The 17,508-nt window shown below is 48.6% G+C and overlaps 2 protein-coding genes across 4 annotated transcripts in view; one reads left to right on the forward strand and one right to left on the reverse strand.

The window, feature by feature from the left end:
• Positions 1-119: 119 nt before the first annotated feature.
• On the forward strand, positions 120-12,448 carry TADA3 (transcriptional adaptor 3). The gene is made up of 9 exons (XM_007985164.3): positions 120-477; positions 1,197-1,430; positions 2,718-2,968; positions 3,067-3,172; positions 5,373-5,514; positions 5,604-5,707; positions 6,981-7,090; positions 8,204-8,389; positions 11,867-12,448. The coding sequence occupies exons 2-9, from the start codon at positions 1,224-1,226 to the stop codon at positions 12,057-12,059; spliced, it is 1,299 nt and encodes a 432-aa protein (XP_007983355.1). The 5' UTR covers positions 120-477; positions 1,197-1,223; the 3' UTR covers positions 12,060-12,448.
• Positions 5,754-17,508, reverse strand: part of OGG1 (8-oxoguanine DNA glycosylase) — a 38,852-nt gene continuing 27,097 nt past the window's right edge. The window contains exons 7-8 of one of the 3 annotated variants that reach the window (XM_073009875.1): positions 10,513-10,583; positions 5,754-6,810 (exon numbers count right to left, since the gene is read on the reverse strand). In XM_073009875.1, coding sequence (XP_072865976.1) covers positions 10,533-10,583 — 51 coding nt within the window. In that variant the 3' untranslated portion in view covers positions 5,754-6,810; positions 10,513-10,532. Of the gene's footprint in view, positions 6,811-8,716; positions 9,874-10,176; positions 10,584-17,508 lie in introns of those variants that run through there. The other 2 variants (XM_073009876.1, XM_073009880.1) reach the window with 2 other exon arrangements.

Below are 17,508 nucleotides of genomic sequence, written 5' to 3' on the forward strand. Positions count from 1 at the left end.
GGGCTCAGCGGCGCTAACTGCAGCGCCGCGATCTCCGCCGCCAAGCCCCGCCTCCCGCCCCGGGCTGTGCCCTGGGGCGCGCCTGAGGCCGACCACCCGCACCCCACCTCTAGCGGGCTTGCTCGAGGCCCACCTTCTCCCCACCCCCGGCAAACTTCAGTAGGCTCGCCCTCGCTGACTCCCCGCCCCCGCGTCAACTGCAAGGGGCCCGCCCATAGCCAGTTCCGGGGCGGTTGCTCCCATCGACCGGAACTCCCCGCCCCCTCCCGCGGCCCTGGGGCCGTAGGAGGCCGCAGTGAGGAGGTAGAGGGGGCGGGGGTCGCGCTAGGGTGTCCCTAGAGAACGAGAACTCTGAAGGCGGGACATTTGGGCGACCCCCGGGCGGGGCCAGCCATTAAATAGTCCCATTTCTGTGCCAGACACTGAACTGGGCTCTTGACGGGCATCATCTCTTAATCCTCAGAACATCCCAGGGAGGTAGGTACTGTTGTTATCCCCATTTTTCAGATTCAGACTTTTAATGGGGAAACAGACCGAGACTTCTTTTGTTCCCATTTTACAGATGGAAAAACTGAGACTCAAAAAGGTTAAACAACATGTTCAGGGGCACATAAGTAGAGAATGGTAAAGTCTGGACTTGAACCCGGGTCTGTCTGGCTTACCAGCCCACGTTCTAAACCACTATTAGTGACTAGAGAAGGGAGAAAGGTGGAGTAGGATAAGAAAAGAGGCCAAGAGTCCCAGAGAACATGGTAAGAATGGGGTGCTTGGAACTCAAAGTCTTAGCGGAACCCAAGAGAAATAGAAGGGAAGGAAAGAGCATCAGAAAGGCAAGGCAATGCACAGTAATATAGCATGGTGATCAGGGGTGCAGACTCAATATAGCGGGGTTCAAATTGCATCTTGGAAGCATAGGCACATACCCACCCTTACAGAGTCTCAGTTTCTTTCTCTGTAAAGAGATCACAACGGTCCTTGTTCATGGTGCTGAGTGAGAAATTAAGTGAGATAAGCTGATAAAGTGCTTTGTGCCTAGCTTGGTACACAGTTAAGTGCCCTGTGGGTAGGAACTGTGCCATCAATTTTGTCAGTAAGGGACTGAAGCCTGGCTTGCTTGAGACTGTCCCTGGAGGTAAGAAGCCCTTGGGCTTTTCTCAAACCACTTTGTCTCCCATCAATGGCCCTGTCCTCTCCAGCCCCACAGGATCCCCATATCCTGGGCCATGAGTGAGTTGAAAGACTGCCCCTTGCAGTTCCATGACTTCAAGTCTGTGGATCACCTGAAGGTCTGTCCCCGCTACACGGCAGTGCTGGCGCGGTCCGAGGATGATGGCATCGGCATCGAGGAGCTGGACACCCTGCAGCTGGAGCTTGAGACCCTGCTGTCTTCTGCCAGCCGGCGCCTGCGTGTGCTTGAGGCTGAAACCCAGGTGATACCCCAGAGAGGGGCCATCACCAGAGATGGACTGCAACAAGTTATGGGATGGGTCATTGAGTTAGCTCCATATGCTGAAACCTGGGATACAGGGGTTTGTGGGGAGAGGGAGAGAGACCCAAACTGGGTTTGCATGACACAAAAAATACACAAGAATATGCATGATCCTCTTAAATTGCAAGATTTCTAATTCGGTACACTTTTATTGGCATCCCCCCCACCCATCCCCCATTATGTTCTGGGTTCTACGCTAGTCATTAGAGAAAGGTAATTAGGACAGTTTTGGCTGTCAAGGAGCTTGCCAACTAGGAAAGGGAGAAAGTCAGGTGCATACCAGGTGATGTGATGTTGTGGTTAGGAGTCCTAGGGAACTGGAATGGGGAGACCTGGATTTGAATCCTGGCATAAGCACTTGCTAGCATTGCTGTTTCCTAGCTATATGACTTTGAGAAAGTTTTCTCACATCTCCAAGTATCAGTTTCCCTATCTGCAAAGTGGGGTGAATAATAGGACCTACCTTTTGTGAGGATTAAAAGAGAATTTTTGCAAAAACTCAACCCAATGCCAGACACTAAGTAAGCACTTCAGATGTTATTTATTTACTACTCTGATTACTTTATTCACTGCATAAAGATGCCTTCAGCCTTGTGTGCCAGGCGCTATGCTGTATCCTGCAAAATAGAGATGGTTAAGGTGTGCTTTCTGGTCTTCAGTAGCTTATGGTCTAGTTGAAGAGACAAGGTGCGATGGTCATTCCAGTGTGACCAAACAGCATGATTGGGTGCACGGTGGAGGTGTGAAGTGCCAGAGACTTGTAGAGGAAGGAGGTGCCAACTGGACCTAAAAGGATGAATGGAATTAACTTGTCCCTGGGAATCCATGGAAGCTCCTTGAGGAAGGCTATGTTGTATTTTAGCATCTAAGAACCTGGGTAACTGATTCAGAGAAGGCATCTCAGTAGTGGTGACATTGAAGTGAAGGTTTGCTGGAAGGACTCTTCTGTTAAACAATATGTGACTGGCATGGGTGATAAAGAAGTGAATCAAAAGCACAGATGAACAAGTGAATGAGATGATGAGAAGTATATGAATAAAGTCGTAAGAGGCCAGACACAGAAAATGAGCTGAATTTTGAAGGATGAGTAAGAGTTTACTAGGTAAAAAGAGGATGGGGAAAGGCCCAGGAGACTCCTTAGATTCTAGATCCTAATTTATTCACTAGAGGAAAGAGATATTCTTTGTTTTCCCTTCTCCCCCTCAGTGACAGTTTCTGTACATTTTAGATCCTCACCGACTGGCAGGATAAGAAAGGTGACCGACGATTCCTGAAGCTGGGTCGAGACCATGAACTTGGAGCTCCCCCGAAACATGGAAAGCCCAAGAAGCAGAAACTGGAAGGGAAGGCGGGACATGGGCCGGGCCCTGGCCCAGGACGGCCCAAATCCAAAAACCTTCAGCCCAAGATCCAGGAATATGAATTCACTGATGACCCTATCGATGTGCCACGGATCCCCAAAAATGATGCCCCCAACAGGTTCTGGGCTAGAGAACACAGAAGGGGGCCTCAAGGTTCTGGTGGTGGAGGCGCTGGTGGGGCAGGGGCACCCACTGAGGATCTGCTTCTCCCTGCAGGTTCTGGGCTTCAGTGGAGCCCTACTGTGCTGATATCACCAGCGAGGAGGTCCGCACACTTGAGGAGCTACTGAAGCCCCCAGAAGATGAGGCTGAGCATTACAAGGTAGAAACTCTGGGCCTTGATAGACATGATGCAGAACAAGAGAGTTCAGAGGTGGCTGAGAATTAAAGCTACCAAAGCCATGCATCATCTTCCTTCCCCCATCCTGCCCAGCCTCCTATCTGCTCCATCAATGTATCCAGACACCCAGGTCCAAACTCAGCTTGCTTTGTGCGCTGCCTCCCCTCTACCTGAGCCAGATGTCACCACGCCTGCAAGCTTAAGTGAAGTGTGCCCGTGTTCCTTTATCTCTGTCCGTTTGCTTTGGTCCAAGCCTTCATCAACTTCTATGCAAACAGCCCCTTAACTCTGTTCCTGCTTTGAGGCCTCTGGAGGAACCTTTCTTCTTTCTTTAAGATGTAAAGCTTGGGCCAGGTGCAGTGGCTCATGCCTGCAATCCTAGCACTTTGGGAGGCCGGGGCAGGCAGATGGCCTGAGCTCAGAAATTCGAGACCAGCCTGGGCAGCATGGTGAAACCCTATCTCTACTAAAATACAAAAAATTAGCCAGGCATGGCGGTGTGCACCTGTAGTCCCAGCTACTTGGGAGGCTGAGTCAGGAGACTTTCTTGGACCTGGGAGGCAGAAGTTGCAGTGAACTGAGATCACGCCACTGCACTCCAGCCTAGGCAACAGAGCAAGACTCCATCTTTTTTAAAAAAAAAAAAAAAAAAAAAAGATAAGAAAGTCGGCTCACACCTGTAATCCCAATACTTTGGGAGGCTGTGGCAGGCAGATCACCCGAGGTCAAGAGTTCAAGACCAGCCTGACCAACATGGTGAAATGCTGTGTCTACTAAAAATACAAAAATTAGCCAGGCATGGTGGCATGCACCTATAATCCCAGCTACTCAGGAGACTGAACCAGGAAAACCGCCTGAATCGGGGAGTCATAGGTTGCAATGAACCAAGATCGTGCTACTGTATTCTAGCCTGGGTGACAGAACGAGATTCCATCTCACCAAAAAAAAAAAAAAGATATAAAACTGTATGTTTTAATGATGAAAATAAATAAAACATGCTCCATTAAAGAATATTTAGAGGCCGGGCGCGGTGGCTCAAGCCTGTAATCCCAGCACTTTGGGAGGCCGAGACGGGCGGATCACGAGGTCAGGAGATCGAGACCATCCTGGCGAACACGGCGAAACCCCGTCTCTACTAAAAAATACAAAAAAACTAGCCGGGCGAGGTGGCGGGCGCCTGTAGTCCCAGCTACTCGGGAGGCTGAGGCAGGAGAATGGCGTAAACCCAGGAGGCGGAGCTTGCAGTAAGCTGAGATCCGGCCACTGCACTCCAGCCTGGGCGACAGAGCCAGACTCCATCTCAAAAAAAAAAAAAAAAAAAAAAAAAGAATATTTAGAAAATACAGAAAAATGTTGAGGGAGAATACTCCCATAGGTCAGCTGTCATCAGATGTGCTCATGACATGGCACTGCATCTAGGCCTGTCTTCATCCCATTATCTACAGGATCAAGTCCATGCATCCCAGTCCTTGGTGGCACAGCTCCAGTGCCCCTCTCCATTTTCCTCAGACATACCCCTCTTCATTGCTGTGTTGACCAGTCCCACCAAGTACCTTGCCCTCATTCCAGGACACCACAGCCTCCTTGCTGGTCTCTGGGCCCCTCTGGCAAGCTCTTTTCTCCCTCTTCTCTCCCTGATAGACTTGACTCACCCTCCAAGGCTCTGATCTCATGTTACCTCCACCAAAGCACCCTTTCAGATTCCCCAGCAGAAAGTTAGTCTCTCCTTTGTGCTGCCACAACACTTTGATCTATCTCTTTCACTTCACTTACCTTTTTAAAAATTTATTTGAAAAAGAGTTCATACAGACAGCAGTTAATTCAAGCAATATTGAAGGTAATTCCCTGTCACCCGTGACCTGAAGGCTCCTAATTCTCTCGAGAGGCAATTGATGTGACCTGAGACAATCCGTGTATGTAGAGTATTCTGCACCTTCGATCTTGGGAATTGTTTCAGATTGGCTTCTCTGTGTGTGTCTTAGTCCTTTTTGGACCTGTCTCCTTTACTAGAGTGTGAAGTAGAGGTAACTTCTTTATACTTTCTTTCTTATACCTGACACTGGGCTTGGTCTTGGACTAGGGACTTGAGAGAGAGATAAGACAGATAAGTGAATAAATGAATGAATGAAGTATGGCTGGCCAGTGCTTACCCACTCAGGGTTGGGTGCCATCTTTTCCACAGATCCCACCCCTGGGGAAGCACTACTCCCAGCGTTGGGCCCAGGAGGACCTGCTGGAGGAGCAGAAGGATGGGGCCCGGGCAGCAGCCGTGGCTGACAAGAAGAAAGGCCTCATGGGGCCACTGACTGAACTGGACACTAAAGGTAGGCCTCTCACCTCCCTGCCAACCCCAGGTCAGGACTTGAGTTCCAGAACTTCAGCCCACCTGCCCTCCTTTCCTGTGCCCACTTAGATGTGGATGCCCTGCTGAAGAAGTCTGAGGCCCAGCATGAACAGCCAGAAGATGGATGCCCCTTTGGTGCCCTGACGCAGCGCCTCCTGCAGGCCCTGGTGGAGGTGAGCACCCTAACCCAAAACAGGAGCCACATTTACTTTGTGTTTTAATGTGTTATATTTATTTTTTATTGGAATATTTCATACATTTATTAGGTTGGTACAAAAATAATTAGGTTGCTGCAAAAGTAAAAACCTGGACTAACACATAGCAAAAGATTGGGAATAATACATAACTTTTGCACCAACCTAATAGAAAAGTGCACAGATCATAAATGTACAGTTTTCACAAATGAGCTTGTATTAGCAGCCTGGAGATTACAAAATGAAACATTACTATATCCTAGAAGCCCCTCTCATGCCCCTGTTTTTCTCCAACTTCCCCCAAAGATAGCCTCTACTCCACAATTAACTTTTGCTAAGCATCTGTTGGAGGGGCTTTATACACATTCTCCTACTGGAGGCCAGGACAGTGGTTAACCCTGTGTTACAGATGAGAAGATTAGAGGCTCAGAAAAGGGAACTGTTCACTTGAGGTCTCACACAGCAGGATTCAAACTCCTACTTCGGGGTCGCTGTCTTTATACCTGCTGGTTGACCTTAGACACACCCTCATACTCTTTCCCCTCATTGAGACTCAGTTTTCTTTTCTGGCTCAAACACAATAGTTTCTCTCATGTAACAGTCTGGGTACATGTTCCAGGTTATCTAAGGTAGGGGAAGGGGCATATCATCAAACAGGAATCCCAGCTGATGGTGGCCTTGCAGTCTGCACAAGGTCACTCTGGGCATAATTGTCACTCCAGTCCCACAGAATAAGAGCAAGGAGGAGTGTGTGAAGGAAACTTTTTGGGCCATGCCTAGCTGTGGCTCTTATTTCTTCTGATCACTTTCCCCTGGAGAGAATCTGTCACATGACCATACCTGCCTGCAAGGGAGCCTGGGAAATGTAGTGCAGCTGGACAGGCATTGCCTAGCTGCCATGGAGGAAAGGAGAGAGGCGTTCGGACAGCTAGCACCTCTGCCACAGCAGGCCTAGCACAGTGCCTGGTGCGTTGCAGGCACTTCACAAACCTTGACTGTTCATTACCATCATTGAGTGTTAATCATTTCTCTTCTGTGTTCCTTTTGTTCCTTTTTCTTCATATCAGTACAAAAATGGATTTCTAGAATGATCAAAGCAATTTGGGATCAGTATGGGAAGGCTTCCCAGAGTAGGTGGGATGGGAAAGATAAAAGGATATTTCTGGTGTTTGAAGACTGTCAGTGTAGGTCAGAAAGGAGCAGGAAAGTGGAACAGCTCTTTTTCCTTCCACCCATTTCTGTGGTCTTCTAGGAAAATATTATTTCCCCTATGGAGGATTCTCCTATTCCTGACATGTCTGGGAAAGAATCAGGGGCTGACGGGGCAAGCACCTCCCCTCGCAATCAGAATAAGCCCTTCAGGTGAGTGGTGTCCTATCCACAACCCACAGTCTGGCACCCACTTCTGTTGGCTTCTCTCCACCTCAACCTGGGGAGTTCCTCATCAATAAGAGGCTGGGGACAGTTAGGTGAAGCCCAATAGCAGTCTCAAGTGTGAGTGCTGGCCCAGTGTGTCTGCATGCACAGACTGAGTGCAGGGTTGTTCAGCACAGAACTGTTCATACCATAAATAAACCAAATGTCCTGCTGAAGGGGAGTGGTTGGCTAAATTGGCATAACTCCATATGATGAAATAACTTGCAACTATTAATCATATAGCTGCAAGTATAGAGAAATATAGGTAAATGACATGAAAAGATGTAAATTATAGAGTGCCAAGTGGGGAAAATGTTAGTTGTAGGCCAGTACAGATACATATTTTTATAATCTTATTTTTACTTAAAATGTATTTCTTTTTTTCTTTTTCTTTTTTTTTTTTTTGAGACAGAGTCTCACTCTTGTCGTTTAGGTTGGAGTGCAATGGTGCAATCTTGGCTCACTGCAACCTCCGCCTCCCAGATTCAAGCAATTCTCCTGCCTCAGCCTCCAAGTAGCTGGGATTACAGGCGCCTGCCACCATGCCAGGCTAATTTTTGTATTTTTAGTAGAGACGGGGTTTCACCATGTTGGCCAAGCTGGTCTTGAACTCCTGACCTCAGGTGATCCTCCCACCTCGGCCTTCCAAAGTGCTGGGATTACAGGCATGAGCCACCATGCCTGGCCTACTTAAAATATATTTAAATACGTGCACATAGGGGAAAAAACCTGGACTAATATGTAGTAAAAGATTCGGAATAATATATAACAAAATCTGGAATATATATAATAACATATAACAAAATAATAGTGATTCTCTCTGGGTTGTTGGCATTACAGGTTTTTCCATATTTTTTGGATAGTGGATACATATGTTGCTTGTATTTAAAAACCAGACCAGATGTGTCTGTCCTTCCCTTTGTATCTGGATAGATACAGAGGGGGTGCCCAAAGGGAAAGGCAGGTTTTCACTGAGCTTGGGAAGCCCTGGGAACCTCCAAGGTGGGCCCTCCTCCAAGCTGGCTCTTGAGTCTGACAGGGGCCTGCCTCCCCCTGCAGTGTGCCGCATACTAAGTCCCTGGAGAGCCGCATCAAGGAGGAGCTAATTGCCCAGGGCCTTTTGGAGTCTGAGGACCGCCCAGCAGAGGACTCCGAGGATGAGGTCCTTGCTGAGCTGCGCAAACGGCAGGCGGAGCTGAAGGCACTTAGTGCCCACAACCGCACCAAGAAGCACGACCTGCTGAGGTGAGTGTGAGTAGGATGCACAGTCCCGCGGGTGGCCTTGGAGGCTGTGGCCACAGCTGGTCACCTTCCAGGGGTTTTATAACAGGCTTTCCAAGCCTAGCTGGCCTCTAAATCACCTGGAGAGCCTCGAAACAGCAGTGGCCAGTCCACCGGGTATGTGTCAAACAAATTCTAATTCCACAGAGTGGGGCTCAGGCATGTGTGACTGATTGATCGATTGATTTGATTTGATTTGGTTTGGTTTTTTAATTGTGGTAGAGGCATAATGTAAAATGTATCCCCATGGGAGGCTGAGGCAGGAGAAACACTTGAACCTGGGAGGCAGAGGTTGCAGTGAGCCAAGACTGAACCATTGCACTCCAGCCTGGGCAACAAAAGTGAAACTGCGTCTCAAAAAAAAAGAAAAGAAAATAAAATTTACCCTTCTTAACTATTTATTAAGTGTGCAGTTTAGTAGTGTTACCCATATGCACATTGTTGTGTGATTTATTTTTTGTCTTTTCATGCTGCTTTTCTTTTTATCCCCAAAGTTTTTTTATTAAAAATTTCATACACGCAGAAAATCTGAATCTTACAATAAACATCAGCATATTCTCCACCTAGACTAATTAACTATTAACATTTTGTTAGAGATCTGTGACTTTTATTTGCTTATCACAAGAAATTGACCAGTGTTTTAGGACATGTTCTTTTGGGAATCCGTCACAGTGCCTACCATTCATTTGATGTCAACTCGCATCCATCTTGTTCTGCATTGATCACAACAAAGGTATAGGTGACATCTGGAGGAAGACTGTGGAATAGCTACCCTTTAGTTAAAGAGATAGGGAAGCAACCCAAACAAGTCTTTGCTTCTCACAGGCAAGTGCTGTGTCTTAACTTCATAGAGCCCTGACAGGACAGGGCATACACATTCATTTGGCCTTTTTTGTTGTTGTTGAGACAATGTCTCACTCTGTTGCCCAGGCAGTGGGTGCAGTGGCACGATCTTGGCTCACTGCAACCTCCGCCTCTCAGGTTCAGGCAATTCTCCTGCCTCAGCCTCCTGAGTAGCTGGGATTACAGGCATGTGCCACCACCATGCCCAGCTAATCATTTGGCCATTCTTACTGTCTCTTAGACATTGTGCTAGGGACCAGCAAGAGAGGCACAGCAAGAGACTTGCAGATTACTAGCAGATGATCAGTAAAGACGAGTGCCATTAAAAGGAGAGGTAGTTGCTGACAAGCTGCAGGATATTTAAGGATAAGGATGACTAATGTATGCGGAGTGCCTACTGTGTGTCAGGGGCTTTATGTACACTCTCAAGTGTCTTGACAACAACCCAGGAGGGAAGTGCTGTTTTCCTTGTTTACCAGATGAGGAAATAAAGGCCCAGTGAAGCGAAGTGCTCTGCTGAAGGTCACACACTCAATAAACAGCCAAGCTGAGACTTGAGCCCATGGCTGAATCAAAGCCTCTTTCTGTAATAGTTCACGTTTTCTCTGAAAGGTGAGAAGAAGAAAACACAGATGGAAGGGGCACTGAGGGAAGGAGAGGGAGAGAGGAAGAGAGAGAAAAGCAGGCATGTGCAGTTACAGAAGTAATGGGCCTTAGCTGGGCCTGGTGGCTCATGCCTATAATCCCAGCACTTTGGGAAGCTGAGGTGGGAGGCTTGTTTGAGCTCAGGAGTTCGAGACTAGCCTGGGCAATGTAGTGAGACCCCCATCTCTACTAAAAATTTAAAATCAGCCAGGCATGGTGGCACATGCCTATAGTGCTACTCAGGAGGCTGACGTGGGAGGATCACTTGATCCTGGGAGGTGGAGGCTGCAGTGAGCTTGATCAGGCCACTGTACTCCAGCCGGGGTGACAGAGTGAGACCTGTCTCAAAAAAAAAAAAAAAAAAAAGAAGTAATGGGCAATGAAGAAATGGCTTGCAGCTCTCAGGAAACCAGAGCACAGCCCTTACCCTGCTGCAGAGCAGCTGCAAGGCCTTAAGCGCTCCCTGACCTGAGCAGCAGCTTCCTCTTCTGGAAAACGGGCAGGCTGGACTCAATCACTAAGTGACTTTCCAGCTCCACCATCAATGAAATGTATAAATCAGATCCTATTCAGAGAGATTGATTTGGTGTTTCACCCACCTCCTCAGGCTGCCTAGACCTTAGGAATGTAGATGCTGAAGTGAGCAGGCCTTCTGCTGGCACTGGAACACCTGTTAAAGAACAGTATTTAAAAATAAGAGTTTAGCCCCAGCCTGCTCCAGATCTCCCACTTACTCACTGTGGGATCCTGGGATCATCTTTGAGCCTCATTTTCCTCACGGGTAACATAGGAATAATAGTACATACTTTGCAGGGTTTTTAGGATTAACTGAAAGAGAGAGTGGGTACGTGTGTGTGTGTGTGTGTGTGTGTGTGTGTATATATATATATATATATATATTTTTTTTTTAAGAGACAGGATCTTGCTCTGTTGAGGAGGCTGGTCTCAAACTCCTGGCCTCAAGCGATCTTCCTGCCTCCACCTCCCAAAGTGCTGGAATTACAGGCACGAGCTACTTCACCCAGCCTACTGTATATATTTTTAAGACTTTTTTTTTTTTTTAAAGCACAGTCGCCGGGCGCGGTGGCTCAAGCCTGTAATCCCAGCACTTTGGGAGGCCGAGGCGGGCGGATCACAAGGTCAGGAGATCGAGAACATCCTGGCTAACACCGTGAAACCCCGTCTCTACTAAAAAAAAAAAAAAAAATACGAAAAACCAGCCGGGCGAGGTGGCGGCGCCTGTAGTCCCGGCTACTCGGGAGGCTGAGGCAGGAGAATAGCGTGAACCCGGGGGGCGGAGCTTGCAGTGAGCCGAGATAGCGCCACTGCACTCCAGCCTGGGGCACAGAGCAAGACTCCGTCTCAAAAAAAAAAAAAAAAAAAAAAGACACAGTCATGCTGTGTTGCCCAGACTGGAGTGCAGTGGCATGATCATAGCTCACTGTAACCTTGAACTCCTGGCCTCAAGCAATCCTCAGCCCCCTTGGAGTTGGGACTACACACACCCAGCTAATTTTTTAAATTTTTTGTAAAGACAGTCTCACTATGTTCCTCAGACTGGTCTCGAACCCCTGGGCTCAAGTGATCCTCCTGCCTTGGGGTCCCAAAGTGCTGGGACTGCAGATGTGAACCACCAAGTGCAGCCAAGACTTTATTCTTTTAGAGCAGTTTTAAGTTCACAACAAAATTGAGAGAAAGGTACAGAGAATTCCCGTATACCCCGTCCCCACATGTGCACAGCCTCCCCCATGATCAACATGAGTTAGTATTTTTTTCAGGAGCTTAAAATAGTGCCATATAAGTGCAGGTCAGTAACTGCTTTTTGGTCACGACTGTATGACACAATCCACAAGCATGCCAGCCTGGGCTGGTGGGTAGGCTCAGTCTTGAAGAGGGAGGGGCCGCTCTCTGGAGGTGGGCTGACCATGGCACCTGGCTGGCTGGTCCCCACAGGCTGGCAAAGGAGGAGGTGAGCCGGCAGGAGCTGAGGCAGCGGGTGCGCATGGCTGACAATGAGGTCATGGACGCCTTTCGCAAGATCATGGCTGCCCGGCAGAAGAAGCGGACTCCGACCAAGAAAGAAAAGGACCAGGCCTGGAAGACACTGAAGGAGCGCGAGAGCATCCTGAAGCTGCTGGATGGGTAGCCCTCACCCCTGCCTCAGGCTGATTATCTGGCCTCGGGGAGGGGAAGGGAGGCCCACTTCCTTCTTTGGGCACAGGAAGCATTGGCCTGTGGCTGTCCCTCAAATGGCGACAGTCTCTAGAGGACCGTGGCCCTTCCCCTGAGGTCTTTTGGCCTAGCTCTGTACAGCCAGGACACAGGAAGCCCTGCTGGGCTGGCTTGAGGCCTAGTCTCTGCTTGGTCCCCAAGATGGGGTTGGAGGGGACTTCGTTTCCTGGTCTTCCTCTTCCCCCTTTACCATCCCCCACTCCCTAACCCCCTGCCCCTGTTTCCCCTTCAAGGACTTCTCCCTTGTGGTTTTGTAAAGTGCAAACTTAAGAATAAAGTGACTGCTGTGGTTTTTCAAAAAAAGCATCCAGTCTTTGAATGTCTGTAACGGTGGGGTAAAGGAACCAGTGTGGGTGGTAAGGTTTGTAGGGGGTATGCTTGGTGGCTCTCAGCCCGTGGCCACTAACCCATGGCATACAGTCAGGGAGAACTGAGTACCTCTTTCTGAGCACCTCTTTCTGAGGATACTTGTGGCTGCAGGTAAGAATGCCCTCCAGCTCAAAGTGGATTCATAATAAGGAAATGTGTTAGTTGCAGGCTTGGCAGTCCTGGGACAGGGTGGCCTTCATGGTTAGCCAATCTAGCAATTCTTCAGGGTCATTAAGGGTCCAGGTTCCTTAGGGGTCGCTACACTGCCCTCCACAGTGTCAACCTCTGCCTAAGGTGAGTCCTTCTCTGGCTGCAGTGTGGCAGTGGAGCAGTTGAGGCCAGATGCTTCCTCATTTACATCCAGCACAGCAGGGAGCGGGAGCCAGTGGGCTTCCATGGCCCACCTACAGGAGCAAGAAGCCTTTTCCCAGATACCATCATGTTTCAGTGGCCCAAACTCAGTCTCACATGCCCATTCCTCAGTCACTGTGGCAAGAGAGACTGTAATGGGTTTATGCCAGAGTGGAGTTTGCTACTCCATCAAGGTGGTGGAGAGAGAGTAAAACCTAACAAGATCTGAGTAGGAAGCGGGGAAGTGAATGCTGGATAGGCCACCAACAACCACCCTTCCACACCTGGTGCAGGAAGCTTGGCCTGAGGGACACAGATGAATTAATATGCTTTGGTACCTGCCTCAAGTTGTTCCAAGACTGGTCTCAGAGAATCAGGGAATAATTTGCAATTTACTGTGGGAAGGTTGAGATCCACGCAGGGGAGAAGCGAGGGTAAGGGTCCCTAAGGAAGTGACCTATGAACTGAGCCATAAAGAAGGAGGGCGAACATGGCCGAGATTCTCGTACACCCAGCACCTCTCTGTTGGAGAAATGTCCCTTCCCCATCACACATGGCTCTTACCTGATTGCCAAACTAGGGTGGACACATGGCCCCAGCTTGGCCAGTGAAGGGGTGGCCTGCTCCTCTACACCTGTGGGCGTTTCTTGTTAGGTGGAACAAGAGACTTGAGAAAAGAAATGAGACACAGAGACAAAGTATAGAGAAAGAAAAAGTGGGCCCAGGGGACCGGCACTCAGCATACAGAGGACCCACGCTGGCTCAGCATTTATTGATAATTATCTTTACCATCTTAGAAAAAAGGGAAGTAGCAGGATAATAGGATCATCGTAAGGAGAAGGTCAGCAGTAAGACATACGAATAAAGATCTCTGTGACATGAATAAGTTTAAGGAAAAGTGCTGTGCCTTGATATGCATATGCAAACATCTTCATAAACCCTTTTAGTGCATAAAGAGCAGCATTGCGCTAGCAAGTCCCACCTTTCGCCCTAAGGCGGTTTTCTCCTTTCTCAGTAAACAGAACATACAATCGGGTTTTACACCGAGATGTCATTGCCCAGGGACAGGCAGGAGACACACGCTTTCTCTATCTCAACTGCCAAGAGGCTTCTTTCCTCTTGTACTGGTCCTCCTCAGCACAGACCCTTCACGCGTGTCAGGCTGGGGGACGATCAGGTCTTTCCCTTCCCATGAGGCCATATTTCAGACTATCACATGGGTAGAAACCTTGGACAATACCTAGCTTTCCTAGGCAGAGGTCCCTGTGACCTTTGGCAGTGTACGTGTCCCTGGGTACTTGAGATTAAGAGAATAGTGATGACTTTTAACCAGCAAGCTGCCTTCAGGCACTTGTTTAACAAAGCACACCTTGCACAGCCCAAAATCCTTTAAACCTTGAGTCACCACAGCACATGTCTCTTGCAAGGACAAGGTTGGGGGTAGGGTCACAGATTAACAGCATCTCAAATGCAGAACAAAATGGAGTCTCTTATGTCTACTTCTTTCTATATAGACACAGTAACAGGCTGATCTCTTTCTTTTCCCCACAGCCAGTCAAGTGCCAATCCCTCTGGCCACAATGATTAGTCCCAGAAGCAGGCATGTGACCCAAGTTGGGTCACTCGAGGCCCTCCATAATATTGCTCTATGGATGCTGAGAGGAGAATTTCACTTATTTTTGGACCATAAGCCACAGATGATAAGCTCAGGCTACCCCAGTGACCTGCGCTCCTCCCATGGGGAAAAACCTGCTTGAGAATAAAGCCAGCTCAGAAAAGCAGAGCCAGGAGAAGGAGAAGCGCTGCATCCAGCTATTCCTGAAGCCACCGGATCCTCCCTTAGACTTCCCACATATATCAGCCCACAAAGACTTCTTCTGGCTTAAACTAGTTTGCTTTAGAGTTTTGTGATTTGTAACTAAAAAAGGCCTAACTCTTACAAGTGAATTTTGGCAAAAAGAAAGATGAAGTAGCATCCTGAGAGAGAGGACAGCATGAGGCCCTGCCTCCCACTAGGTGCTGGGCCAAGCTGCTGCAATTTCTCAGTGACTCATTGTCCCCAGGTTGCTCACAGCCTTCTCAGAGAGAAAAGACACCCACACATGCAATGATGAAAAACCAACTATAATCATAATGATAATGCAATTAAGTGCTCAGTAAATGTTAGTATGTACCAGGCACTGTTTTGAACTCATTCAACTACCTAATATTATGGGGTAGGTATCAGCTACCCCATAATAACATCCCATTCACAGATGAGGAAACTGAGCCTTAGGAGGTTACATACCTTGCTTTGTCAAGCAATTGAGTGGTTGAGCCAACATTCAAACTCAGGCCATTTGGCTTGCAGAGAGAGCCTCTTCATTACAACTCACTGGGTCCCCACTCCCATTACAGTGTATGTGAATGGTACTCCCTATACTTGGGCAGTGCCCAACCTATGCAGCCATACACGGCAGCTCTGCTCGAAGACCCCCTCCTCTTAACTACTCAATTCCATGTTCACTGGGCCACACCATAAGTATAGTGGGCGTTGTTGGTAGAGAGTTCCAAGAACAGAGACAGTTTTGCGGAGGAGGTGGGATGAGAGCTGACGTCCTAAAATTGGATAGAATTGTGAAAGAAGGAAGACAGATATAAATAGAAGGAAGAACCCTAGAAGACCGACTGGGCCTAGTTCACCAGAGAAGAAACTTAACTTTCAAGGATCAGTCATGAGCACTCTAGCTGTTCTCTGCTGCATACCTACTATCTGCCTGGCACTGTGCCAGGCCCTTTACCCACCCCTCCCATCTGATGCTTACCACGCACCTCCAAGGAGTAATATTCCAGCCTGCAGATGACACAGAAGCTCAAAGAGATGCTGTGCCTTACTGAGGCCATGCAGCCTTGATGTAGGAATAGTTGCTGCCCCCAGGTAGCACCATCCCTGGCAAAGTTCTTACAATCATATCAGAGTGTCTGCTGGAGCCAAAAGATGCCTCCTTTATGAGTGTGGAGGAAGCTGGGTTCTCATGATGAGGGCAGATTAGTTCCAGTACCTCAAATCTCCAAATTTAACTCAAAACAATTCTGATTCCTTATCACCAGTTTGGAGGCGAAGCCTTTTGTGTCTTGGCCCTAGAAAGCATCTGTTTTGCACAACATGACCTCCCCAGAGTCCCAAATGCCTTACAGCTGACTTTCAGCAACACCAGGGTGAGTGCGAATGGGGAGGGTAGGCTCTGACCCACAGTGGGTCCCCAGCCCCTGTCTGCTCCTGAGTACTCTAGGCACTGAGTGCTCTGGGTCCCAATTGGCCCCCGCTGAAAAGAAAGTGATGACAGGAACTTTGTGGAAATGTGGTCAGGGAATAAATTTCTTTCTTGGCCTCTAGCTCAGGACTCAATGGAAAGAACCAAGCCCAGTAGACTGTAACTCACTCGCTTAGGTATCAATAAACTCCCCATTTCTTCACTTACCTAATTACTCCATTCACTTATTCAGTCATCCACACCCCTCCACTTCCTCATTATACTTTTGTTCCCTCACTCAGTGACCCTGTTGCCATGGCTGAGAGCTATGGAGGTGACTAAGGCTCCAGAGATGGGCACACAGCTAGACAGACAATCAAAACACTAGGCCGCAAGAGCAATAAGAAGACTGTGTAGGCTGGGCGCGGTGGCTCACACCTGTAATCCCAGCACTTTGGGAGGTCAAGGTGGGCGGATCACGAGGTCAGGAGATTGAGCCCATCCTGGCTAACACAGTGAAACCCCTTCTCTACTAAAAATACAAAAAATTAACTGGGCGTGGTAGCGGGCACATTTAGTCCCAACTACTCAGGAGGCAGAGGCAGGATAATGGCGTGAATCTGGGAGGCGGAGCTTGCAGTGAGCCAAGATCGCGCCACTGCACTCCAGCCTGGGGGACAGAGCGAGACCCCATCTCAAAAAAAAAAAAAAAAAAAAAGAGACTGTGCAAAGTTGGCAGGGACCTGGGGCACAGAAAGACTTAACAACAGCTTAGAGGGTCAGGAAAGGCTTCAGGGAGGATGTGGAAAGAAAATTGCTGGGCAGAAGGTAACATTCCAGACAAAAGGAGCAAGGCACAGAGGTGTGAACAGCTGGCCTGCTTAGAGAGAAGTGAGAACTGCAGTGTGACTGGAGCCCTGGGTGTGTGGAGGGGAAAGGAAAGGATAAGAGATGAAGCTAGAAAGTAGGCTGAAGACCAGGCTGGGCAAGGGTTTGAATGGCAGGTTAAGGAGCATGGACTTTATTCTCCAGGACAATGGTGCTCCAGGTGTGGTCCCTGGACTGGCAGCAACAGCATCAGTTGGGAACTTGATAAAAACGCAAATTCTCAGGCCACAGACCTACTGAATCAACAGCTCTGGCACGGTGGCTCACACCTGTAATCCCAGCACTTTGGGAGGCCAAGGAGGACAGATCATCTGAGGTCAGGAGTTCAAGACCAGCCTGGCCAATATGGTGAAACCCTGTCTCTACTAAAAATACAAAACTTAGCCAGGCATGGTGGCACGCACCTGTAATCCCAGCTACTTGGGAGGCTGAGGCAGAAGAATTGCTTGAACCTGGAAGGTGGAGGTTGCAGTGAGCGGAGATCACACCACTACACTCAAGCCTGGGCGACAGAGTGAGACT

This window comes from Chlorocebus sabaeus, chromosome 22, assembly GCF_047675955.1.
Source record: "Chlorocebus sabaeus isolate Y175 chromosome 22, mChlSab1.0.hap1, whole genome shotgun sequence".
In the NCBI taxonomy this organism is placed as follows: domain Eukaryota; kingdom Metazoa; phylum Chordata; class Mammalia; order Primates; family Cercopithecidae; genus Chlorocebus; species Chlorocebus sabaeus.

Excerpts from the sequence above, each read along its gene's own strand:
- TADA3 (XM_007985164.3), top strand. The coding sequence starts at position 1,224 with ATGAGTGAGTTGAAAGACTGCCCCTTGCAGTTCCATGACTTCAAGTCT. Across the intron at positions 2,969-3,066 it reads AAAAATGATGCCCCCAACAG|GTTCTGGGCTTCAGTGGAGC; the intron begins GTTCTGGGCTAG and ends TTCTCCCTGCAG. Across the intron at positions 3,173-5,372 it reads ATGAGGCTGAGCATTACAAG|ATCCCACCCCTGGGGAAGCA; the intron begins GTAGAAACTCTG and ends TCTTTTCCACAG.